Raw genomic sequence first — 26977 nt, forward strand, 5'->3', positions numbered from 1 at the left:
TTACATGTATTAATATAATAAGCATAAGCAATAGGATGCTGCCTGCAGGTCACTTAACAGCCACTGGTGTCAGTAATAACAAGGATTTTCTGAAAATTCCACTTCCCTTTTATGAAAGATAATTAAATACTGCAGCAACCGCTGTTACATCTAGTATACCTTAAATCTTAATTATTGGTCTCTTTATGTCCAACATCAATGCTGTCCCCATCTATAATCATATTTGTCCTCTAAATCTTGTTTGTGGGAGTTCTTCTATCAGTTTATCAGTCAAACTGGGTTTCCATCACAATTCAACATTATCCATCTTCCCCTGGGGGACTATTTGAGTCTAATACTCTAAATTTCAGCCATTTTTAAATGCCATCACCACTCTTCTTGAGTTATTTAAGCCATGACAAAAGGAGATAAGACAGGAACATCATTCTTCATTCCGTCTAATCCATGATTCTAAGGTAATAGTCTTACTTTTGAAGCCAGATGAAAACAACCTTTGTTCCGCAGTATATTTTCTAAGACGGAGTGTTATTTTAAGTGATACACCCAAAAATCTTTTGTGTCACAAACACTCACCCTCTACAGGCTTTTAGAAAAACCCTCCTTTGAAGCTCCAAAGCTCTGCCGAAAGTAGCATATTTAGTCACACTTTTGTGAGACTGTGATTGCTTCAAACATAATGAGAGTATGGTTAGAAAGCAGAGAAGTTAATTACAGTTCAAGTTTCTATGGATGTTTTCATCCATTGCTCATTCTTGAGAATTGGGACAAAACCATATTTTGAAGGGATTTGATTTTTACTCTTCAATTTTGCTGGAAAATGTATTTTAAAAGATCAAACTCTTAAACCTTGTAATGGACCGACCTCATAGAGATTACATTATCCATCAGATGGAACATCTTTCAGAGTTCTATTATTGCTGATCAAAATACACATTATTAACCATAATTCTTATTTAGCTTTGATTCAGATGGGCTACAGAGTTGACATGTTATGGTTGAGACACATCTGATAGTAATACTACTTAATGAATTTGCCGAAAAATAGACAGCTTAGTAGTGCTTGAGCAGTATTCCTGCCTCTTTTAAACCAGGAAGTGAGACAGGGGTCCTTAGGGTATAGCTAACCCTTTTTATGCCTGATTAAATCATGTTTTTGTAAAAATCTGACAGGGTTGATGGAAATCTGGGACACAGCTTTAAAGGGCCAAGATTTTCATTAAAAAACTATTTTAACAAAGATGATTATAATATCACATTTTTATACCTATGTCATCAGAAGGTGTTGCTACATATTAAAGAGTTTGAAGTTGTGGATTCTTGTATTGGAAAGGGGTGTTTTCTGGCACAGAGCAAATTTAGAAATTTAAAAAATTAAAGCACCTAAAACAGTTCATAAATTACATATATTTCATAAATCCTTAAAGAATAAATTTTGCCCAAAAAGTTGGAATTAGAGTGTTGTGTTAATAGTTCTTTAAGTTTTTTTTTTTTTTTTGGTGGGACATGATTTGTCCCAATTCTGCAATTGCAGTTAAGGGACTATTTAGACAGCCCCTGGTTGTGTCTCAGATGCATTTCTGACACCGACTTTCCTTCTCTTCCTGCAGGTGGAGATGCTAGAGCGTAAATATGGTGGGCGTTTCATAACCCGGCATGCAGCCCGCACCATCCAGACAGCCTTCCGCCAGTACCAGATGAACAAGAACTTTGAGCGTCTTAGAAGTTCTATGTCTGAGAACCGTATGTCCAGACGGATCGTCCTATCCAATATGAGAATGCAGTTTTCCTTTGAAGGACCTGAAAAAGTCCATAGCTCCTACTTCGAGGGAAAGCAAGTGTCGCTAACAGATGATGGCACCAAAATCGGAGCACTGGTGCAGTCGGAGCATGGTGGGGAAATGGGCATGCAGGCCAAGACCCCCACCACGCAGAGCGACTTCACAGACGCTATCACAGAACTAGAAGATGCCTTCTCCAGGCAGGTCAAGTCTCTAGCTGAGTCCATAGATGATGCTCTAAACTGTCGCAGTCTGCATGGTGATGACAGCCAGTCAGAGCCAGGGAGAGGCCACCAGGAAATGGACAGGGAAGTCAGCTGCCAGGTGAAACCCTCCCACGGTGCTTCAGAACACCGCAAACTGGACGAAATGACAGCGTCTTATAGCGATGTGACCCTCTACATTGATGAAGAAGAACTGTCACCACCACTGCCCCTGTCTCAATCTGTAGATCGGCCCTCCAGCACAGAATCAGACTTGCGTCAGCGTTCCCTCAACTCTTCCCAGGACTACTGGTCACTGGCTCATAAGGATGAGAAAGGGGACACGGACACCAGCTGCCGCAGTACACCATCTCTGGAGTGCCAAGAGCAGCGTTTGCGGGTAGACCACCTACCCTTACTGACCATTGAGCCTCCCAGCGACAGCTCAGTGGAGCTGAGCGACCGTTCTGACCGCAGCTCTTTGAAAAGACAGAACGCCTACGACCGGAGCCTCAGCAACCAGCAGAGCAGCCCCAAACACATCAGCCACAGCCTGCCACCCAGAGGGCCTTCTAGAGAAGAGGACGCCACCCGCCATCGGCCACGACAACTGGAGGCCCATCTGGCCATCAATGGCACCGCGAACCGGCAGAGCAAGTCGGAGTCCGATTTCTCTGACGGCGACAATGACAGCATCAACAGCACATCCAACTCCAATGACACCATCAACTGCAGCTCCGAGTCCTCATCCAGGGACAGCCTGAGGGAGCAGACGCTCAGCAAGCAGACGTACCACAAAGAGACTCGCAACAGCTGGGACTCACCTGCGTTCAGCAATGACATCATCCGCAAGAGGCACTACCGCATTGGCCTGAACCTCTTCAACAAGTATGTGCACACCACTACATGATATCCATTAACAAACTGATCACATAGAACTAGACACAATCTGATACACATTATATACCCAGTAAGGGATAGAGGAGGTATGTACATTATTCATGGTAATGATTCAGTCCACTGCTTATGATGTAAAGGATGTTTTTGCCGAAGACCTCAACACAATACTCCTAAAATATGCACTGATGTTGCTTGCAAAGTTGGCATAAGTATACACATTCTTTACTCAAGTAGACGTACAGATACAGATACAAAGACCTTGGTAAAACTAGAAGTATGGATTTGAAATCTTTACTCGGGTAAAAGTGAAAGAGTGGACACTGAAATAAACTCAAAGTATAAAAGTAAAAAGTCACCCTCTGATGAACACTTCTACTGGCTGTTTCTGTGCCAAGCTAACTGGCCCTCACCTTTTCCCTGAAGTTGCGTCTCCGTCTCTTGTCTGATTCGTCTTGTTACATCATTTTCATTTGGTTATGTTGTGTTCATCTTGTTACATCTTGTTACATAGTTTTTGTCTCCTTATGTCGTTTTCATCTCGTTATCTTGTTAAGTCATTTTCGTCTTGTTATGTCTTGTTACGTCTTGTTACGTCATCTTCAACTTATTACTTCCTTTTTGTCTTGTGTTTTGTTACATCACTTTAGTTTCATTACGTCATTTTCATCTTGTTATGTCTTGTTACGTCTTTTTCGTCTTGTTACGTTGCTTTCATCTTGTTGTGCCATTTCTGTCGTTCGTTTTCGTCTGGTTACAACTTTTTTGTCAACTTTGTCTTGTTATGCCTTGTTACATCGTTGTTGTCTTGTTACGTCATTTTCATTTTATCACGTGGTTTTTGTTTTGTTATGTCTTCTACGTGGTTTGTCTTGCTATGTTGTTTTTATCTGTAATGTAGTTTTTCTCTTGTTACATCTTATGTTGTTTTTGTCTTGTGACGTTGGTTTCATTTTGTCATGTCATCTTCGTTTTCGTTTTTTGCCATTTTTGTCTTGTTATGTCATTTTTGTCTTTTACATTGTCTTCATCTTGTCTTGTCACTTTCATCTTTTGCATCATTTTAGTCTTGTTGAGTCTTTTACGTTGTATTTGTCTGTTGTGAGTGGTATGAGCTGATAGATAAACCAAGGAATCACCTTTTTTAAGTGCATGTTGCAATGACACAAAATAAAAATAATCAATAATTTCCCTCAAATGCATGAAAAGTAAAGTAACAGACTGTTTTAAAAATGTACAGTGTAGAAAAGACAGATATCTGTCTTTTAAAAAAGGACTGAAAGTACAGAGTTTTCAGAAAAATAAATGCTCAAGTAAAGTACAAATGCATGCAAACCCAGAGGTGGGAAGAAACAAGGTACAAACACTGTTACTTCCCACCTCTGGTTGCTTGAAACAAGACTATCTGTCCTTGCTACTGCAGGTGCAAATGAGTCTGGGACTCATTCTGCTCCACTTCATGCCTATTAGTGGTTCATCTGAGCCTGTGTCATTCCATTTAATCATAGATGATTGTGGATTTGGTTTCTTTCAGACCCGGCCATTAAGTTCCTTTTAATCATTCGTGATCAACACCGCAGAGAAACGTAGCTCCCTCCTCTCCACTCTCAGCCCTCATCTCGTTACACCCCGCCTCCCGCCCTCCCTGCCTCCCTAAATCCTGTCCCTCATCTGACACACATTTGGCCAGGGGCAGAAGTGCAGTGGGATAATCACAGATTTGGATTGTGTCCTCACTCCTTCCCTTTTTGTCTCTCCATCTCTGTCTCTCTCTGCCCTCTCCTGTGTCTCCAGGAAACCAGAAAAAGGCATCCAGTATCTGATAGAGCGAAACTTTGTTCCAGACACTCCAGTGGGTGTGGCCCACTTCCTGCTCCAGAGGAAAGGCTTGAGTAGGCAGATGATTGGCGAGTTCCTGGGTAACAGACAGAAACAGTTCAACCGAGATGTCCTCGAGTGAGTTTGCAGCGAGTAATGTCTGTGTGATCTTTGACGCATTTGTATGTGCAGATGGATCATTTTGTCTCAACCCTGAAAAACATCAAGATTCTTGAAAACAGGCTTTTGATTTGACTTTCCAACTGAGCCAGTGCACAGAATTTTATTTTTTCTGCTTTCCAGGAACATAAATCATCATTTAGTTGCAAATATGGTGCCAGTTTGCAATCTACATTCATTCAAATAGTCTTTGGAGTTTCTGAGCACTACATAATGACTCAAGTTACATCCAGGAAATAAACAGAAATAGAATCCACTCAGGAAATTGCTGTGATGCTCGGATAAACATAGGGACCTCATTTATACTCTTCAGTGCTTTAATAGTAGAAGGGAAGTCGTAAAGATCTCGTATTTTCCAGATGAGATTCTTTGCATCATTCAAATAGCACTTCTGCTTTATACTTAAGAGTGGACAGACTTATCTGAAACACACTTGAAGCACACCGGCTCTATCAGAGTCCATTGAGATTCAGCGGAGGATAAGGCCAGGAAAGGTCCCTCAGTGTCAGTTTGACAGGCATATCTAAAGGGCTCCTTGAGAAAATGTCTATAAATCCTGACATGCAAGGTATCAAGGTATCAGGGCTCTGGAGAGCTGAGTCACGGTCCTCACTACAGCTACGAAAAAAGTTCTCTCTTTATTTAAGTAAAGGTGTCAATATTACAGTGAAAAAATGCTCCATTTCACATAAAAGTCTTGCTTTAAAGCTGCACCGATCAATATTTTTAAATGAACAGCAGGCAAATGACAATGCAGTTTGAAAGGGGTCGTTTGTGGTGACAAAGTGACAAAGACTTAGCTCTCCGGAGCTTTGTAGCATCTTTCAGGTCAATGCTTTTGGTTTTACAGCCTGCATTCTTACTGTGGCTGTATTCGTTCAGTCTCAGTGCTCTCATGAACCTCATTTCCAGCAGCAGGCGGCTGATAAACCCACTGTACACAAGTTGTGCAACACCGAACCACAGACACGCAACTGTTGCAAACTTAGCCATAACAAGGTGATAATATGTTAAATCTGTGTGATGTTGAGTTTGTTGTGGAGTTCTTTCTCCAAGTGGTTGCGGCAGATGGCCTTGTTCCGCTTCAGGTTTCTGCCTCTTAAAACAAAGTTCTTCCTCGCCACTGCTTCTTGGGAGGAATAGATAGGTGTCTGTAAATAATATTATAAATAGTATGAGCTATCTATATATGAAAAGTGCCGTGAGTTAACTCCTGTTATGATTTGGCGCTATATAAGTAAAATTGACCTGGCTTTACCAAAAAATGAGAAGTGCTGCTTTAGAGCAGTAAAACATAGTCAAGAATCAAAAGTTAAAGTAGGTTACTGATAGTGACTAGCAGGCTTGAAAATCCTGAATTTACACCTCTAGGAATTTTTATTTTTTAAAGGAAAGAAAAAGATTCAAGCTAAAACAAGGCTGTGCTCTGGAAAAGTATAGATTTTGGAGATTTTTAGCTAATAGTAGAATCTGTATTTATGTCATACTGCATGTGAAAATTAGCCAGGAACTATAGTTGTCTGTAACAGTAGATGTAGCTGATGAAAGTAGTTCCAAACACAGCCTGTTCTCACTCCCCAACATGAGAAATACTGCAAGGTTGGTCAGTGCTTAAAAAGTATGATGCTGTAGGTACCTCTTTAGCATCCTTTCTGGAGGTGCCCCTCTAATGTCATGTTTTGCTGTGCTGCCAAAGTCAGCTGATGTCACGTACAGAGCGAGAAAGTCTATTTATGGAGGAGGTGTGGTGGATGGATGAGTCAAGCAAACATAGGACTTTCACCCAGGAGAACACAGTTTATGTCTCTTGTGAAACCAGAGGTCAACGTTGAATTTTTTCTAAGCTAAGTTACATAGCACACATAAGTTGCATTACATATTAGTTACATACATTAAGTTACTTGACTAAGGTCCTTTTTTAAATCCAAACTATAATCTTTTCCTATGTTATATAATATACCTAAGTTATGTTATGTATGTTAAGTTACATAAGGAGACCAGGGTTAGTGCCTCATGTTATACCCAAAATTCAATGCTGATTTCTCTTTAAGTTATGAAATGAACGTAAGTTACGTAACACACATAAGTTACTTAACATTAAATTACATTTGTTAAGTTATGTGTGTTAACTTACTTAAGTATGCTACTTATTTGAATCCAAACCATGATTTTTTTTCCTACGCTACGAAACGTACAGAAGCAATGTTATGTAAGTTAAATTACATAAGTTTAGGAGGAAACCAGGATTTGTGTCCTGTGCTAAACCAAAAGTCAGCGTTACGTAACATACATAAGTTTTGTTACGTACGTTAAGTTACATAGGCGTAACAGGAGACTGGGTTTTGTGTCCCCTGTTCAAACGAAAATCAGCGTTGATTTCTTTTTAAGTTATGAAGCATATGTAAGTCATGTAACAGTAAATTACATACACTGAGTTACGTACATTAAGTTATGTATCTAACTTTGCTAAGGTACTGATTTGAATCCAAAACATGATCTTTTCCAAAACCTAACAGAGGAATTTTGTTGGTGAAGCTGATCCAAGAAGTTTTTGTGCCTTTATTTTGAAAGTCTATGCAGACGTTGCTTATTTATTATCGCTAACTTGACCACAGAGCCCTGCAGGTGCAACACTAGCATTCGAGGGGTACCTATACCATCATATTTTGAAGCAGAGGGCCACTGACTGAGCTGCCTCATACATTACTGAATCTCATACAGCTTTCTTGAACAATCAAGTTATTCCCGTTGAAAGGGTCATGTGTATTTTCTTATATTTTATTTTATTGTAGTGTATTGCTGCTGCTAATTGTGTATTTTTCGTCTCCAGCTGTGTGGTGGATGAAATGGACTTCTCAGCGATGGAGCTGGACGAAGCACTCAGGAAATTCCAAGCACACATCAGAGTGCAGGGAGAAGCTCAGAAGGTTGAGCGGCTGATTGAGGCCTACAGGTAAGAAACTAAGACAGACAGACACACATGACATGAGTTTTATCTTTCAGCTTCAGCTCAGTGATGGCTGGATCGTGAAAATAATCATCCTGTGTCATGTCGTTTTTTTTCACAGCTAGGGGGAATAAACTGCTGTTTTTGGAAATAGGGTCTTACATCAAGTTAGACGAAGGATTAAGTGACGGGATGATGCTCGTATGAATAATGGATTTGCACAAACAAGCTTTGCACCATTTCAAAAACACCATTGTCCTCTAAAACAGAAGTGACACCAAAAAGTCACTGTTTTTCTTCAACACTCCCAGGCATGAGAGCATCGGTGCAGCAGTGCAAAGCCATTTTAAATCCAGACTTTGTTCGACCAGGTCACTGCAGAAAATAATTTAGAGAAAATTAGTTCAAAAAGTTGAAGAAAACCTCCCTTAGGGCTGCTGATGGATGTTGTTTGCCCCTCATTTATTTACTCCAAACCTCTGGTAGAAAGGTGCTCCCATGCCCACGGAGAATTAGCTTCGATCAGCACTGAGCAAGGACATTTCGGCCTCAGTGAACACCACAGTCACTGTTACATCGGGGAGATAACGATAACTGATCATCTGGCGCTCGCCTGCAGCCCAGTCCAGATATGATCATGAATTCACTTTATGGTGACTCAGAAAGCTGTTAAATGGCCCGTCTGATGGCTGCAGGCTGTATTGACAGTCTTCAGTGGCACTGGCTCATTGTGCTTTTGACTTGAGGCTACGGAGCATTATTTAACTGAATATGACCACAGCTCAGATGGTGCAGAGCTCAATATCAATATCAATATTGATACTGATGTTACTGCTCATAAGTGGAACTAAGAGGGAACATTAAAAGGGAAGGTTACTGATTTATTTTGCCTTTAATGAAAGTCTTTGTCCTGATGCTGTGTCCTTGATCTCCTTAATGGTGAACTTTCTGTCTCTGGTGTTCAGCTGGATAAAATGTTAGCACTGTGCTCCAGTCCAGCTGACATTTTCCTCACCTATGGTGTATGAAGTATAAAATCTAATTATCCAAAGGCATAGTTTTTGGGGTGTTTTTACAAAAGGATAAAATCATCTTTGGACATATTTTTGGAAACATCCAAGCACTGAGCTTCTTGCTGGGCGTTTCCCATGACATCAGCTGAGTGACAACTGAAAGCCGGCTTTGTTAGGACTACTCCATGGTGTGCTGCTGGGTGTAGGACGTCTTAAAGGGGTAGTTTAGATTTTTTGAAGTAGAGAAGTAGAATTTTGTGATAAAGCTGTGCTTTTACTAGATTCAAGTGATCTTGCTTGTTTTCAATAACACTAGTTAGTAGATAGATAAATAACAGTACCAACATTGTTATCTGGTACCAACAACATAGGGGGTCTATCACAGCGGAAAAATATCAAATTCCTCTTTTTTGTAATTATAGTGACTAAATATGTCAAAATATACACTAAATATTGATTCTTAAAAAATGTCTGTCTTTGTGCAATATTCTCTTTGCAGCCAACGCTACTGCATCTGCAACCCCGGTGTGGTGCGCCAGTTCAGGAACCCCGACACCATCTTCATCCTGGCCTTTGCCATCATCCTCCTCAACACGGACATGTACAGCCCCAACGTCAAGCCTGAGAGGAAGATGAAGCTGGAAGACTTTGTTAAAAACCTTCGAGGTACTTTGTTCTCCCTTCCTGCACCACGTTCGGCTTACTGTCACAAAACCCAATATTATCTCCTGTGCCGCTCCGAGGATAAATATTCAGCTCAAATTGAGTTTTGTGCATGCATTATGCCTTGATTAATAACTGTGTCAATAAGGTGTTTTTTTTTAGTGTAAGCCATGGCCAAAAAAGCTTTGCTGTTGAGGCAAAGCACTTTTTAGTTGCCCTCAACAGATTTTGAGGGTATTAGCGGGGGCTTTGTGGCATGGCTAACTCATTTCTCTGCCTATTGGAGTGTCAGTAATTAAAGTACAGTATTGAGTGGTGGAGAAATACTCGTCCTCAGAGAGCTCTGAAGGACATTTCTGGCTGTGAGAAATATGTGCAGCGCAGCAGTATGTAAGTAAATTCAGGGGTTCATCAGCTCTCGTAAATCTGTGAATTAATCATTAATCCCTCTCTCTTTTCCTCTCATCCTCTGACAGGAGTGGATGATGGGGAGGACATCCCCCGGGAGATGCTGGTAGGGATATATGAGAGGATTCGCAAGCGGGAGCTCAAGACTAATGAAGACCATGTGTCCCAGGTTCAGAAAGTGGAAAAACTCATTGTTGGAAAGAAGCCGGTGAGTCGGAGTTTGCCCTTGGGCTGCTGCACGTAGAGTGTGACCACTTTTATCTTCCCCTCCATTCAAGAGTTGAATCTAGCAGTGAGCATGCAGAACCAAATTACCCAATGTACCTCTGAGCTGTCACAGAGAGGACTAGCTTATTCATGGCCGATGTCCTCTAGAAATGAACAGAAATGAAAGAGCATTCTTTACCTGAACCCACTTTCTTCGCCGTGTGACACATCAATTCTTCAGGGCCAGAGACCTTCATGCTGAATGACTGTAATATGTCTTTTTCCCTAAGTGGCGGCCAAGAAAAGTGCCATCTGGCAAGCTCTGTAATAATAAATGAGATAAACAGCCTCACACCCAATGATCTTGACTGTGTTTACCTGAAATCCCACCCTTCAATTTGGTCCTTTTCATCAAACTGACTCTGTTTACTGACACAAATCAGCAGAAGTCCAAGGAACCTTGACGGTGTCGTGATCATAAAGGTTGAAACAAACTGGAAACACAACATATTAGAAGAATGACAGTGAGAAACACGTAGATGTTTGCTCCGTCATCCATAAAACCACTTTTCCTCATTTTAAATTTGGCCCATATTTCTTTTCGAGTATTAGGTGGAATGTCTTCCCTTTGATGTATCGTGAATGTAAAAGTTCCCGTATGTGTTCACTGATCCCTGTAAAATAACTCCTGTATGTATCTCTCACTCACACAGATTGGCTCATTACACCATGGTCTGGGCTGTGTAAGTATTACTCTTTCTGCCATCTACACACTGGAGTGGAGTGGAAATATGTGTAAATACCCAGAAGGCTTGGAACATGTGTAAACATTGTAAAATGTCTAAGATGGGTTGCACCAACAACAGCTTAAATCATGGTTTAAATTTAAATTGTATTGCAACAAACTTTAAACCTCACTTTAAGTGAAGAAAGATTTTTCATCTCAGTGTAGTTAGTTTGTACTAAACTGTGAACCAGTGTTAACTTGAAACTTATATTTGCAGAGGTTTAACTCTAACTCTCTCCAGTTGATTATTTGGCCATGAAGCTTTTCTCAAATGAAGACAAATTAGAGCCCCTCTGTTGAGCCATCATAAGTAGGCTAACTGTGGCCAGCTAGTAAACCATATCACCTTTAGTTCACTTTTTAGCAAGCTAGCAAAAAAAATTACTTTTGAAAACTTTTTAGCTAGCTAGCAGACAATATAGCATGTAGTTAACATTTTACCTAGCTAGCTAGCAATATAGCTTTTTTTCCTCTATAGCTAGCTATCAAACAATGTAATGTTTTCATAACTTTTTAGCTAGGCAGCAACCAATGTAATGTTTTTGTTTTTGTTTTGTTTTTGTTTTTACTTTTTAGCTAGCTAGCAAACAGTGCAACTTTTTGTTAAGGAATACACACACACACACAGGTTTTATGCTTTCTAGACCCTGACAGCACTTGTTTTATGTTATTTTTATTGTTTTCATTTCATTTGGATAAGCAGTCATCTCCATATTAATTAAACTATACTTAATTCCTGTCTAAAGGTAGATTACTAAACTGAGATTAGCTTTACATTGTGCAACAGAGCTCAGTTTAATTCCAAACCTAATTTAAAAGTGGTTTTGCCAAAGTCTGATTAGAACTAATTAAATTCATCTTTGTTGGTGCAACCCAGTCATTAAGTTCTGTTTTTGACAGTCTACCTTGCCTGTTAGGCACCAAGAGAACATCTCAAAAATGTTGCTGTGTTTTGTGTGCAGGTACTATCCCTACCCCACCGGAGACTGGTCTGTTACTGCAGACTTTTTGAAGTGCCCGACCCCAACAAACCACAAAAGTTGGGCCTGCACCAAAGGGAGATCTTCCTGTTTAATGACCTGCTAGTGGTACGGCAGACATTGTTCCTCCAGCACATTCAAAACACACTCGGATTCCACTGAGATAGTCTAAACCACAGTATATGCTATGTTTCTTTTTATAGGTTACTAAAATTTTCCAGAAGAAGAAGAACTCAGTGACGTACAGTTTCCGGCAGTCCTTCTCACTTTATGGCATGCAAGTGCTGCTGTTTGAGAATCAGTGTAAGTGACATGGAGACTATTGTATTTGCTCTCTCTAAAGGCATCAGTGTGCTTCAAACAAACCAGTCTGTATGAGATCAGGTCTGAAGGCAAACGTGTTTATGGCTGTCTGGAATAGCCACACCCGGAGGCAGCATGAAAACCCTGCTGTGAAAGCTGCCAGCAATATATGACAAATTGTAAATGTCACTTTTGGACAGTCAGGGTTCCCACACATTTTAACAGACAAAATTTCAGAACTTGTCAAGGACCCATAATAAAATTTCATTAAGTTGGTCTTTCTCTTGTTTGGTTTCTAACCAAAGTTTATATCAGTCAATAGAAAGAGATATTAAAGAAATTATATTAAATTCTATTAAATATTAAATGTACACTTGCCCAGTATCATTCAAACATATCAAACTGAAACTCGGGAACTCTGGAAAGTTTCTCAGCAAAGGAACTCAGTGTTGCACACATTTGTAAAACTGAAAAGTGTTGGAAGGAGTTGTATGAGGAAAGCAAAATGGGAATTTGTGCAGGAAATCTAAACCTTGCTTTGGTAATGATCTGTACGCTATCCCTCCACAAAGTTGGACATGGTTGTCACATTGTTGTTTTCAGAAATAATTGACAGGCGCCAAATTCTGATGTGAAAAAGGAATGGAGTGAGGCGTTTCAGACTGTGTTTGAAGATCCAACAAGTATTTTCTTTGAAGCATACTGACACCTTAATGGTAGCATAAGTGTTGTCTGCTATTGAAGCAGCCCATCTCTGTGGACTCCCCCTTTGATCTGTTTATTTGTGTGGACACGGAGTAAAGTGTTGATATTGCCACTCTTTAGATTATCCCAATGGAGTCCGCCTGACCTCGGCCATTCCTGGAGCTGACATCAAAGTCCTCATCAACTTCAATGCACCCAATCCTCAGGACCGCAAAAAGTTTACGGACGATTTGCGAGAATCTATTGCTGAAGTCCAAGAGATGGAGAAGTACCGGATAGAATGTGAGTAAAAGTATCCTGTATTTCTCTAGATATTATACTCATACATCAGTTAAAATTTAAAAAATACAAAAAAAGAGGAGTCTGGATTACTGTTGACATTGCATATGTGTCTCCTGCACAGCTGAACTAGAGAAACAGAAGGGGGTGGTGAGGCCCAGCATGTCCCAGAGCTCAGGGTTGAAGAAGGAAACGGGCAACGGCAACCTGAGCCGAGCGAGCCTCGACGACAGCTACGCCATCGGTGAAGGTTTGAAGAGGAGCGCCCTCAGCAGCTCCCTACGTGACCTCTCAGATGCAGGTAAAATTTCAGGGGTTGCCATGGTAACCTACCATCTCACGTCTTTATCCCTCCGCTAGACAACGTAGAGCGCACACACCCAAGCTGGATGCTGGCATGATACTATTCACTCCGTCGAGGTGTTAATTGGTTTGGAAACTTGGAAGAGCTCCTGTTCCTGTACAGTTTTGGTTCGGCTGCGACTGACCTGCCAGTGCAGAGTCTGTTAAGTGAACACACACGCACACCCACTGAGCCATGAGGCTGAGGAAGCGAGGAGATAGAGATGGGTGTGTTGGCTAATGGGCCCAGGTGTAATTTACTAGAGGCTATCAACTAATAATCCTGCATCACTGGCGGGGGAGGAGGAGCGCTATGTAGGTCACTGTGATCAATTTGAGCGTCTTAGCGGTAAGAGGAATTAATGTTGTGTGCGGTTGATTCAGGCAGGGTGTAGAGAGTTGCCTCCATGCTGCACAAACACGCTCAGTGACCTCGACACAGGGTTCAGATGAGTAAAGCAACATCAACAAATGAACTGAGCTGTTTGTTTTTGGTCAGTGCTTTGATGCTTTTTGCATAAGATGCAACACAGTTTAGTGGCAGTCTTTATAGAGCCTGTCCTATATAGGATTTTGGAGGCCTATATTTGCATCAGGAGCTGTGTGTTAAAGGGACGGTGCACCCCAAAATTAAAATTACATATTGTTTTTGGCCTGTAGTTCTATATATCCATCTAAACTGTTTTGGTGTGAGTTGCAGAGTTTTGGAGGTATCGGCTGTTGAGATGTCTGTCTAGTCTGAACTAGATGACACTACTCCCCAAAAAATACATTTGAAAAACTCAACATCAATGTCTCTTTCTGTAAATCATGCTAAAGATAAACCACACACTGTTTTTCACCAGTTTCATGTGGGAAATACTTCCTTTGCAGTACAATCTACCATAACTACTTTCTTTCTAATAGAGAGAAAGTAGTTCCTAGATGAAACTGCTCATAGCAAGGTCTGTGGATTATCTTGAATGACCAGGTCATGATTTTTGGGAAGAGATACTGGTTTCAAAAATTTTCAGATGTATTTTTTGGTGCTTTGAGCACCACAATCTGAGTGCTATTCAGTCCTATTGTATCTCCACAACTCACACCAAAATATCTTGATGTATAAATAGCACTACAAAAAAATATGGATTTTTGATTTTAGGGTGAACTGTCCCTTTAAAGTTAAATTTGCGAGATTTAAGGTCAATTTTGGTTTATTTAGAAGTAGCTGTGTTTCCATTAATGTATTTTCATGTGCATTTTGAATGATCACACTAAAAACAAGAATGTTGCAAACAGAAAAATTCAGAAATACAATTTCAGTTTCACAAATCAGAAATTAATTGGCATATTAGCACTTCTGGTTCCTTCATCTCTAAGTCAGTGGGTTTTCTGAATGTATTTTTTGTTAGATGACTGAAATAAAGTCTGTAGTTAACAAAAATGTAGGAGATTTTCACGTTTTGAGACTACAGAGGAGGTCAGAGATGTTAAATGTCATTGCGCCAAACACTAGTCACTTAGTGGTGGTGATGTCAAGTTATGCAACCGCGGTGTAGTTCGTTTATACCCTAATGCAAGCTTTTTCCTTCTGATGGTAGCATTTACTCTTCAAAAATCATAAAAATTTGTGTTCATTTATGAAGATTTTATTGCTGAACAAAATGTGTAGCATCAGGAATTTTTGTTCGCCACAGAGCTTATTTTCTCCACTAATTCAAAATCAAATGGAAAAATCCCATTGACCTTTTGTGAAATGAACCAGGGAGATGCTAACTTCCAGTTTGGCCTGCAAAAATCCTCCATTCTCACAGCACTCTATGGGAGACTGAAACACCTTTTCTGTATAAGCTCTGACATAGCAGATCAGTCATGTGAGTTAAATGTTCACTGTTTCCACTGTGAGAGAAAAAGAAGACGCTGTTTCCTCCACTGACTGTCTTTGTAGTCCCATAAAAGAATAACTACAACTTGCCCAACTGAGAATTCATGAAGACTTCGCTCCATTTTTCCCTCGTAGATGGCCAAGATGACTGACTTTGTTTCTTCTTCTTCGTTGTCAAGATTTATCATCAGTAGGCAATTAGGCAGTTTACAGGGTAGGATCTGTTAATGTAGCCTATACTGCTAAGTTGTGACAGCTTTGTGTAGCCTAATTTATTCACTCCAAACCAGTTGGGGGAAACACATCTAATTCGCATGTTTTTTTGTTTTTTTTTGCGACATTTCAAATGTTCACTTCAAATTCACTTAATAATTAGATGGAAACACAGCTGCTGACTTGTATTTATACAGCTTCCTCTAACGTTAACAGGACTCTTATAGATATTTGGTTTACACAGTCAATTTACCAGTCATGGAGAGTGAAAAGGAGTCGTGTAATGTCTTGTGTGGCTCCTGGGGAGCTGTGTCTGAAGAGCCCTGATGATGTCATCAGGGTAATTGAACTTAGTAGACTATAAATCTTAACAGAAAAACCTCTGTTAGTAACTGGAGCCATGGAGTTTGAAAGATTTGGACATTTAACACATGATGTGGTGCTAATAAAATTATAGCAATGGTTGCATTGTGGGAAATGTGGGATCCAGTGTTTCCAGATCTTGAAAATTCAGGATAGTCTCTGCTGCTTCAGTATTGATCATGCTTTTTAAAATCAGTCTCTTGTGAGACTTACGATTTAATGGATGTGAAATGCTAAATTGCTGGAGTGATTTAATGCAGCCAGATTGCTGTGAAATCTTTTCACTGATTGGAAAGTCTCCTGCCAGCTGTTCCTCAAGTTGCTGTGTAGACATGGAGAGAAATCTTCTAGCTTAAGTTGTCCCAGAGGCTAGTCGTGTTGTGGAGTTGTAGCAGTGACTTGCTTCTTCCCTTTCCTTTAGTCCTTATTCGCCTCCCTCCGCCGTACTGACAGTCTGCTGCTAGCTAGTCATGTGCCACTTTTGTCACCTTAGGGTGCTAGCACCCCCCCACTCCACCGTATTAGACAGAAGGGACATGTGCACCTTCATATGTTTGCCAGGCGTGTCTAATCTGTCATGTTACATGTTCTGGGCAGGCAAGCGTGGGAGACGCAGCAGTGCAGGATCACTAGACAGCAATATGGAAGTAAGTAGGATGCAACTGATGCCGAGCTGTCCTCTGACTTTATGTTGTTCGCTCTGAACACACAAATCTCTGTTTTTTGCTTCTTTGTAGTTTGAGTTTTTTTCTGTTTTGGTGGTGTTTTTGTTGTGAGCACCTTGTGCATGCACTGGGCTGAACGGGAATGATCCGCTGTGGCTGACACACGTTAACCCTTGATGCACACAGCATGACACGACTAATAATAACTCACATTAAGGGCTGCTCTGTGTTGATGTTAGGCTCTCACCCTCGAGTCATCCTCTCTTCTGTAGCGGGTTAGATTTTTAGATATCTCCTGAGTTTTGTCCTCCTTTTTGTTAACTCGAACCTGGCCGTGCTTTGTCAGTTCCACCTACTGCATGCCGCACAGTTTGAAGTGTCTGCTTCCTTTCATTGACCCCTGACCTTGACAAGAAGTTCCTCCTTTTTCCTGTCACACTCAGCCAGCAGTGCACTGCAGTGAAAGAACCCAAGCATGGAGGCACAGATGTTAAACTATTAGTGTATACTCTCACAAGCCAGTCAGTCTCTGTGACCCGGGCTATTTGCACATAGCTAAGTTTGCTTGAATTAACTGTTTATGATTTCAGTTCTTTAGTGCCACACTAGTTTGAATCTGGGGCTGTCGCCACATAAGGACCTTTTAGGGTTATTATTCTATTTTTTGTCTCACTGTCAAGAAATCTCATTTGTGGCACTTGGTTTGAAGCCTTTTAGTTCCAGTTAAAAATGTCAGATTTTAAAAAGTGGGTCACAAATATAGTAGTCTACAGAAGCCAAGAATGGCCATACTTGCAAGTATTTTTTTAATGCTGTTATCTCAAGATCATCAGTTAATTATTTCCATATCTCAAGATACCAAAGGTTTTTCCTGTTAAAAGGGGTTAATTATTTTATTATCTTAAAATAATAAAGCATTTTTTCTCACGATAATGGGTTAATTTATCTTATTATCTCAAGAAAACAAAAGACTGATTTCTCAAGATGATAAGACAATTTATCATGAGAAAATGATCAAGCAATGCCGGCAAAATAATTAACATGTGCTCTCAAAATAATGCCATTAAAAAATAATTGCAAAGCTAAACCTTAAAAATGTGGCACAAATAAAGTTCTATGGAAGCCATGAAAGGCCACACTTGCAATTATATTTTTAATGCCATTATCTCAAGATCACAAGCTAATTATTTTTTATCTCTAAATAACAAAACTTGTTTTCTTGTGATAACGGGTTAATTTATCGTGTTATTTCAAGGAAACAACAGGCGTGAGTGTCTTGAGATAAGAAGATCATTTATTATGTGAAAATGATCTATGAAGTGTAACAAAATAATTGAATTGTGATCTTGAAATAATGCCATTAAATAAATAGTTGCCCAAAGTTCATAAGTTCCTGCTTAAATTGTACAATTAAAAAAAATTGGTCATAAGTATAGTTTTTACAGAAGCCGACAACTGCCGCACTCGCAATTATTTTTTTAAAGCCATTATCTCGAGATCACAAGTGAATTATTTTCTTATCTCTAAATAACAAATCTTGTTTTTCTTGTGAAAGTACATTAATTGTTTTGTTATCTTGAGATAACAAAACTATTTTTCACTTGAATTTTCACAACCAAGGCTGTGTTCTTGAGATTTATCATGAGAAAATGATCACTGAAGGGTAACAAAGTAATTAACTTGTGATCTTGAGATAATTTTTTGGCATTTAGTATTTTAAAGAATAACTGCAAGTATGGATGCTCTTGGCTTCCATAGAGTAATTTTTTTAAAGCTGACACAACTGTTATTTAGAAATCCTCGAGATTGGTGTTTGCCTAAGATAGCTGTTAGCTGGCTAACATGTTAGCTTGGATTAGTTTCACAGGTCCCTTTATCCTCTGGCTTTTGAAACTGGTTTGTTTATCTGTAGTCAATATATAAAATGTGACTCAGTGTTTCTGCAAACAGCACTCACAGAGAGTGCAAAGATGAATAACCTGCACTCCAAATTGACTTGGGTTTCTCATTTAACCTTTTAGCACCCGCTGTTCCACTCATGGAACACTATACTAGAACTTTCACAGTTGAAAATGAAAGTTGGAAGTAATTTACAGTATGTATTCATAGATTTACTCTCATCTTTTCGGTCACTGTGGTCATTTTAAAAAAGGACTACCATGCCATGAAGGTAACGCAGGTACAATGAAACCTTGAAAACATGTGTCTGCTATTGTCAAAGAAGTCTGATAGTCCAACAATATCATAAATCCTTCAGAAATGTATGCACACATCATTGCAAGGGTCAGGCTGCTCTGATCAGTCTAAACAAGCACATTAAGTAACAATTTATGAAACGTATGAGCACATCACGCTGGATGTACATCATTTGTGAATAGTTTGCATGTTATGCATGGCTCTGAAAGATCTGCTTTTCTTTGACGTAAACATTTATTTTGATTGTTCTGTATTTATCTTGTCAGTCTGTGTTACTGTGCCTGTATTTAAACAAATGTATGATTTAATGATTTCTTTTGTTTGTCCTGATGAGTGGGAATTAAGAAACATCAAAACACATCAGTTAACTCCGTACTGGACAATGAACAGTTGAAAACATCAAATATGTGTACTGTATACAGGCTGTGGTTTCAGATTGTTCAATAAAGGCTCCAAAGTGGGGGCACATGAAAATTAAAGAGGGTACCGTAACCCTGGAAACCAGATATAATAGTGTCAGGAGCTCACAGCAGCATCAGCAGTCAGAGAGAGAGAGAGTCTGAAGACTTGGAAGCGGTTCGTCTGCTCGTGACAGTGCAGATACCACAGGCTCTGACAAGCTCAGCAAACTGAGCCTCCAAACCATTTAGAGAGAGTCGACCGTGAGATGTTACGAGCATGGATAGACAAACAAAGGCAGTGAACCAGAAAAGGAAACGGAGAAGCTTTTCCACAAGGCAACACAAGCAATCGTGTGAGATTTGAGATCAGCTGTAGCTGGTCATGCAGTTGGTGCTGCTGTGTGAAGAATTCAACAAACACACTGCAGAAGCCAAAACCACTGGGCTGATATGTTTTTTTCCCCCACAAATATAATAAGTCTTTTGGTCCTTAAAAAAGTATGCCTACTTTTTTCTGCTGTTTCCCACTGGACTTTCTGGTGTGTCTAGGAGTATATGTTCCCAGGGTCCTATGTTCTATGCTAACCCCTAACCCTAACCCATTTTGTGCTATATAGAGCTGGGGAACATTGGACCCTGGGAACACAGGACCTTCAGAAACATATGACCCTGGGAACATAGAAGCCTTTGTCATGTGCTATCTACATCTGGGCAACACAGGATACCCGGAGCATACAACCTTGGGAACATAAGATACTGGGAACTTAGGACCCTGTATTATGTTCCCATTATGTGTCATATAAATTGGAGGACCATAGGACCTTGGTTACATTGGACCTGGGGAACATGGGGCCCTAAGAACATAGGACCCTTTGATTTGTTCCCATTATTTGCCAGGTAAATCTAGGGACCATAGGACCCTGAAACATATAAGATCTTGGACATAAGACCTTGGCAACATAGGACCCTGGGGACATAGAACTCAATGTCATGTTCCCATTATGTGCCATATAAATATGGGGAACATAGGACCTTGGAAAGATAGGACCCTTTATCACATTCCTATTATGGACCATATAGATATGGCGAGCATAGCGTCTTGGGAGCGTAGGTCACTGGGAACATAGGACCCAGGCAACATAGGACTTTGGGAACAAAGATCAAGTCCTTATATGTGTCATATAAATCTGGGGCACATAGGACCTTGGGAACGTAACACTCTTTGTCATGTTCCCAATATGTGCCCTTTTAATCTGGAGAACATAGGACCTTGGGAACATTGGACTGTGAGAACATAGCACCCCATATTCCTATTATGTGCCATATCAATCTGAGGTGTATAGGTTCCTAGGGACATAGGACCCTGGGAAAATGGCACCTTGGGAACATAGGAATGTTGTGATCTGACTGTCCTCTCCCTTGCAGGGGTCCATCATTAGCAGTCCTCACATGAGACGGAGAACTCCTTCCAGCCGAGACTGCCCGTCCCGCCACAGCGGCCAGTCCCTGCCCAACTCCTCCTCACTTCTCGGATCTTTGTTCGGCACCAGACGGGTCAAGTCCCCAAGCCCCACCCCTCAGTCTCTGCACCCCACCCTCATCTCCCACACCCCTCACCCTGCCAACCTGCACCACACGGCCCGTGTGGAGACAGACACGCCGGTCCCCATGCACCATGCCCAGTTCTGCCACATGACCCAGAACCCCCCGCCTTACCACCATCACCACCACTACCACCCACCAGCCCACCTGCAGCACCCTCCGCACCAGTACCACCCGCCCCCTTCTCACGGCCAGCAGCCGCCCTACCCACCCCACTCGCAGCACAGCCACGGGAGCCACCCGCCGCACCCCTCCCACCCTGCTCACGGCCCCCACCACCACGGCCCGCCACCGCCGCCCTCCCAGGCGACCAGCAGCACCAAGCCCAAGCACAGCGGCATCAGCACGGTGGTCTGAGGCGCACAGGGGCTCTCTGACTGAACTTTGAGGCTCTCAGCTGACGGGACGGGCGCACTGTGCATCGTTGGTCTGGGGGATGTGAAGCCAGACGGGATCCCGTGCCTCCTTCAGCATCTTTTTTTTTTGTCCCGCTCATCACCGGGGCAGTTTATTCAGTATAGACACATTTATTTTCTGGTTGCTCCTTTCATTTCATTTCAGGTCATTACTTACGTCCGAGCGACAGACAACACAAGAGCATGCACAAAGACCACAACTACTGTTTCTCCTCAGTAAATTAAAGCAACATGATCAAATATCTTGCTTATAAGTATTTTACATACAAAATAAATAGTAATCTTGACTTTAACGTCTACAAAGTGATTTTATCTAGTGTGAGGGTGGTTTGGCTGAAGAGACAGACAGACAGACAGTCATCCTCAGCAGTAGCTGTACGAGTATTTAACGTAGCGGTAGCTCACAGTGCACTGTGATATCTCTGTTAGCAGTGATAAATGTGCCAATTATTGAAGCATTTACTAATTTAGTCACACAAATGCTTTATGTATATTGTGCATAGTATTTTGTAAAATAATAATATCAACTGTTATTATTATAATTATTATTACAGAACAAATGGCATCAATTAAAACTCTCAGTATTATACTCGCACATAGGTGGCGTAGTTTCACTGTTAAGAAAACAATCAAAGCTTTTAATAGTTAGGCAGTTTTTCGGTTAGCTGGAACACTACTGTATATGGTTGCCTTTGAGTTAGAACTCTGTGGAGATTGCTGAGGGCTAGCACAGACGTGCACACCGGCCCACGTACAGTCTCATCCACTGCACTTGTCTTTGGTTCAGGGTTGTCTCCCCCCCCCCCCCCGCTCTGGAAAAAGGAAGCGACAGTGAGCTGCTGAGCAAACAGATTCATCTGAATGTCCGCCCTTCAGTACCGGCTGCTTGTCCGACATCATTTTATTTTTTTAACTATTTTTTTAGAGTCCAATAAACGATATGAAATGCTCTATATGTGTCGTACTGCGACCTGGTGGGATTCTTCAAGTCTGTTCTGCCGGAGGAGGAAGAGGAGGTGTTTTTCTTTTTTTTTTCATTGGAAACTGAAGGAGTCTGTGCAAAACTGTGTAGCAGGGAAGAAAACAGCAGCATGACTGTTTTAAATGTCTCTCCTGACGTGGAAGCTCTCAGCTGGCTGAGTGTTGCCCTGTCCCTCTTCGGTTTCATCGTGCGTCTCTCGAGCGGCGAGCTGTTTACTCCCTCGGTCGGACTTTTCCTCGGAGCCACACGGACACCACAGTACAAAAATCAATAATTATCATTCTGTGATGGTGATAGTACTCCTTTATGCTTCACTCACCACAAATGGCAGTTTTATATCAATCATCTTTCTGACATATTATGGGATGGCTACCTCCCGGCCATCCCGTGCACAGTATCTGTGGTGTGTGTGCAGAGCGGAGGCAGGGGGCTGGTGTGCTGGAGCATATTTTCTGTTGAAAGTGGTAGACACAGCACTTGCTCTACTTAGTTAATATCAACGACAGAAGTTAGTCTGTATCTGCTTAAAGACTACGAGATGGATTTTTTTTTTTTACCTGTACGTGCAATATGTATTTACTTTTATTCGTCAAAGAGCAATTGCAATCTGGTGGTTGTTCCGTTTTGTTAGTTCTGTTAGTTTTGTCTTCCCCCTCCCCAGCGTCCTTTGTCATTTCTCCTTCAACGTTTCAGTGAAGTGCAAGTATCCACATGGATTCGGAGGGACTGGACCTTCCACACTGATGAAGACTGTCGAAGAAAATAATTGCATGTAACAATGTATTTCGAGGCTATTTTCTAACTATTGTGTATTCCCAAAATTATATCAGTGTTACAGTTGACAGTTGTTAAAAATGAATGGTAGAATAGTTTGGACTTCTTCAACTACAGCTAACTGAAGTCAACTATGTATTTGTGTCACTCCAGAGGATAATACAAATCTGTATCTGTTACTGATCCACATACAGTAGTTTACTGGGTCTTTAGTGTACAACAGTAGTCAAAGCTGGATGTTACCTACAGCAGGTGATGAAAGATACTCTGTCATCTGGAAATCAGAGTGAAACTGGACAGACAGCTATGATTATAATGAATTGAAGTCTTTTATCTTCATATTTATCATCTGTCTCTGTCAATGGCTCACACTTTACTGTTGTCTAGTGATGTCCAGTAGATCAGTATTCTTAAGTCTCTCCTCAAGGTTCAAGATTTCAAGGTACTTCTTTTCAATATGGCACCCTTTATAAAGGGTTTATGAGTTGATAACTGCATAAATGGTTAATAAGTAATTTACTAATGCTTTATACATCCATAATAAGCCATTCATAAGAACAATTTTTGGGCTGCCATGTTGTGAAAGGGCTGGGCCATTCCAAAAATAAGTAAAAATAAAGATATTCAAGATACATTGTCTAAAAATAAGTCACTGAAATTAGAAAAATTGACTAGAAAGAAGAAATTTGAAAAATATATGTAATATACACATACACAAATGTAAGATTTTGAGTTTTTACAGTGTGGTGGCAAAGGCTGGGTATCATTTATAAAAAATAGAGGTACCTTTAAAGTGGTACCAATACCAATACCAATGGAGTACTTCATTCAAGTGCGAGCAAAACCATATAAATGGTCATGTTTTTGTGGATGTGGGTACCAAAAGTATTGAGTGCAGGTATCATTTGACTGGAGAACTTTCATACTACTTGGTACTGGGTTATTTCAATTGATATTTAAAATAGTGAGGAGTACTGGTACGCAGCCCTAGTGATGGCACTAACACCCAGAAAAGCATACGGTGTAAAATGGACATCTGAAAAGTATCGCTTTGTAAAACATTACTGTGGTCAAAGTGGTCAAACAGTCTTTGTGATGAACTAAAGAGCTACTCGGACAGGGTCTCCCACAGTGTTTTCAAGTGGCAACGGGCCACCTCCACTAAACAACACATAAAAAGTATTGACTTCATCAAATAAAACATTAACCCACTGGGGAAAAGAGCACAGGTTGTTGGCTGTTATTTCAGCCGTCCTCTGTTAAATAAATTTATCATTACATGAGCATTAGGATCTGGGTGGCTTCCCACCACCTCGGCTAAACAGGTCAGGGGAAACACCTTGCTGGAGGAGGATAGCCTCTGCCAAAGATATTTTGCACAACCTGGCAACCCAAATGTTCTTATAATCAGTATCTTATCGGGGCATTAATGATGTCATTAGCTACAACCTATAAACCCTCTATCAAGGCTGCCTTATTAGACAGTGGTACTGTGTTTAAAATGTCAGTCATGAGTCAAAATGTAATTTGTAGGCTTTATGTACTGTAGGCTACTCTGAAATCTAACATTTGTCTCTGATCTGTCAAATATACAGCATTTAGTCCAGCATAGTTCAGGTTCTACGGAGTCAGAAAAGTGCCAATATAGCATGGTCATTACATTTCGGATTTAAATAAATTGGGGACCAAATTTGAGCGACCCACCACAAACCCAACAGATGATCGACTATAACTTCTGTCTCATACTGATTACTTGTTAGCTGTTATGGAATAATGGTGTAGACACTAGCCGAGACGAAACTTCGCTTTATGGAATAATTAATATAATTAATGTGTGTTTTCAGTCACAACCCTCCAGTTCCTTCAGATGACTGATCTATTGTAAAACGTGTCCAGATTCCGTGTGAGGTGCTTTGTTGCATGCCATTGATGCCTACTGTTTCTTTTTTCTTGTCTTTTCTTTATCTTTTTCCTTTTCTTCTTTTTTAAGTGTTGTTCTATTGAGCAGCAGGCTTGACTAGACCCCAAACTTTCAATGTAGCTTTGATTTGTCTGACTGATGCTTGTTTACATTTAGATGATTTCTGGCCTACTAGTGTGTCTTTTCATTTAAAGTTGTGTCATTCTCCTGCGGCATGCATTTCACCTCTATTTCCACTGTACAGTATAAAGACATGGCAGTATACTGCTGAGTGTAAATAGTAAATCCATCTGGGGAAATCTAATGTAACTTGATGAAGAGGGTTTGAAAGGGAGGAAACATTTTAAGGGTGGGTAGTAAAGAATGAGGAAACATGTAAATAGTCTGTAAATTATTATTATTATTATTACTATTATTATTACTACTCAATGTCTGCAGTTACATTGAAGCTGCATTCCTGCTCCCCTGATATTTACATAATCATCAACTGCTTCTCTCTGCCTCCGACAGGACTGAATTATCATAGGATCTAGAGATGAACAGCCAACTGTTACACAGTTAACACCGCTTCTGACTTATTTCCTGAGACGCTCCTGTTCTCTCACACTCACAGCCCACTTTTGAAGTCAAAGGGAAGGGAGGAGTGCTCTTATTTTATTATGCATTCTGTTTCTAAGTAGACAAAACCCCATTGATGTAAAACTAGTACTGTGACGATGTTGAGAACGCAAAATAAAGCGATATACTGCAAAACCTGAGCTGCTTCTACTCGACTTTGTCAAAAAGTGCTGTATCTTGGTCTCAGTTACATGACCAAACTCATAGAAGGTTTCTATCTGAAAGTGGTTTTAAAATCCAGGCTGCACTTATACTACACAGGCTTTGTCTTCTTTTACCTGAAAAGGTGCAAAGGATTTTCTACTTAAAAGGGGGTTAGAATCTCAGGTCCACACCTATGTATCTAGGCTTTTTTCCTCAAAAAGTGGCCCTACAGTTCTATTATGGCACTTGCATATACATTTTTGCCGAAAACATAGAAAATACTATTGTAGGACAACATTTATACAGGCTTTGTGACCTAAACCCCTAGGGTTCTATGGCTGCAGTTATATAGGGCTCTCTAGGGTTCCTAGAGTATGAGGAACACCCTTATATAGGTCTTTCTGCAGTTCTAGGACCACACTTAACCACAATTAAAGGCTGTTTAAGACCACACTTAAATAGATTTGTCTACCTGCAAATTATAAGTGGCCCTAGAATCTTTGGGCCATACTTGGGCTTTTCTACCAAAATGTGGTCCTAGAGACCAAAGATAGGCCCAGGTTTTTCCTCTTTAAAGTGATCCCTAAAGTCCACAGGTCACCCTTACACAGGTGTTTCAACAGTCCTACGACCACACTTAAATATGCCTGTCAAAGTCTGTACTTTGATTGGCTTGTTGACCCACAAGTGTTCCAACATAGGCTTTGTAATCTAAAAACCTATGGGTCTTTAGGGTTGAGGAACATATTTAAGTGTTTCGACAGTTCTGGCCCTAGAATCTTTGGACCATACTTATATGGGCTTTTCTATCAAAACATGGTCCTTGAGTCCTAAGACTGCCCAATGCTTTCTAAAGTGGTCCTAGAGCCCAAGGATGAGCCGAGGCTTTTCTTCTTTAAAGTGATGTCTAAAGTCCACAGGTCACCCTTACACATGTTTCTACAGTCCTAGGACCACACTTACATATGCCTTTGAAGTCTGCACTTTGATTGGCTTGTTGACCCACAAAACCTAAGTGTTCCAGGAATCTAAGGACTAAGCTCCTGTTCCTTGGACCATGCTGATAGAGGATTTTCATCTGGAAGTTGTGTTAGAATCCAAACTGCATTCATATAGGCTTTTTATTATAGCTAAAAAACAAATGTGGTTCTTCAGTGGAACCATAGAACTAAACTCACTGCAGCATCCTTTCTATTTAAAAAAGGGTTAGAGTCTTAAGACCACATTTTTGTATTGAGGCTTTTCTGCATAAAAGTGGTCATGCTGATCTATGATTATACTTATATATATAGGCTTTTCATCCCTAAA

The 26977-nt window shown here is 40.6% G+C and overlaps 1 protein-coding gene across 7 annotated transcripts in view; it reads left to right on the plus strand.

The window, feature by feature from the left end:
- iqsec1b (IQ motif and Sec7 domain ArfGEF 1b) overlaps positions 1-25665 on the plus strand; it is a 332046-nt gene extending 306381 nt beyond the window's left edge. For 6 of the 7 annotated variants that reach the window (XM_084726876.1, XM_084726885.1, XM_084726895.1 and 3 more), the window contains 12 exons: positions 1608-2869; positions 4673-4834; positions 7707-7829; positions 9336-9502; positions 9976-10115; positions 10828-10857; positions 11864-11989; positions 12085-12184; positions 13010-13171; positions 13293-13469; positions 16548-16597; positions 20638-25665. In XM_084726876.1, coding sequence (XP_084583002.1) covers positions 1608-2869; positions 4673-4834; positions 7707-7829; positions 9336-9502; positions 9976-10115; positions 10828-10857; positions 11864-11989; positions 12085-12184; positions 13010-13171; positions 13293-13469; positions 16548-16597; positions 20638-21171 — 3033 coding nt within the window. In that variant the 3' untranslated portion in view covers positions 21172-25665. The remainder of the gene's footprint in view (positions 1-1607; positions 2870-4672; positions 4835-7706; positions 7830-9335; positions 9503-9975; positions 10116-10827; positions 10858-11863; positions 11990-12084; positions 12185-13009; positions 13172-13292; positions 13470-16547; positions 16598-20637) is intronic. The other variant, XM_084726926.1, reaches the window with a different exon arrangement.
- The last annotated feature ends 1312 nt before the right edge of the window (positions 25666-26977 follow it).

The sequence above is a fragment of the Lutjanus erythropterus genome, chromosome 2 (genome assembly GCF_056507025.1).
Source record: "Lutjanus erythropterus isolate fLutEry1 chromosome 2, fLutEry1.hap2, whole genome shotgun sequence".
NCBI lineage: Eukaryota > Metazoa > Chordata > Actinopteri > Lutjaniformes > Lutjanidae > Lutjanus > Lutjanus erythropterus.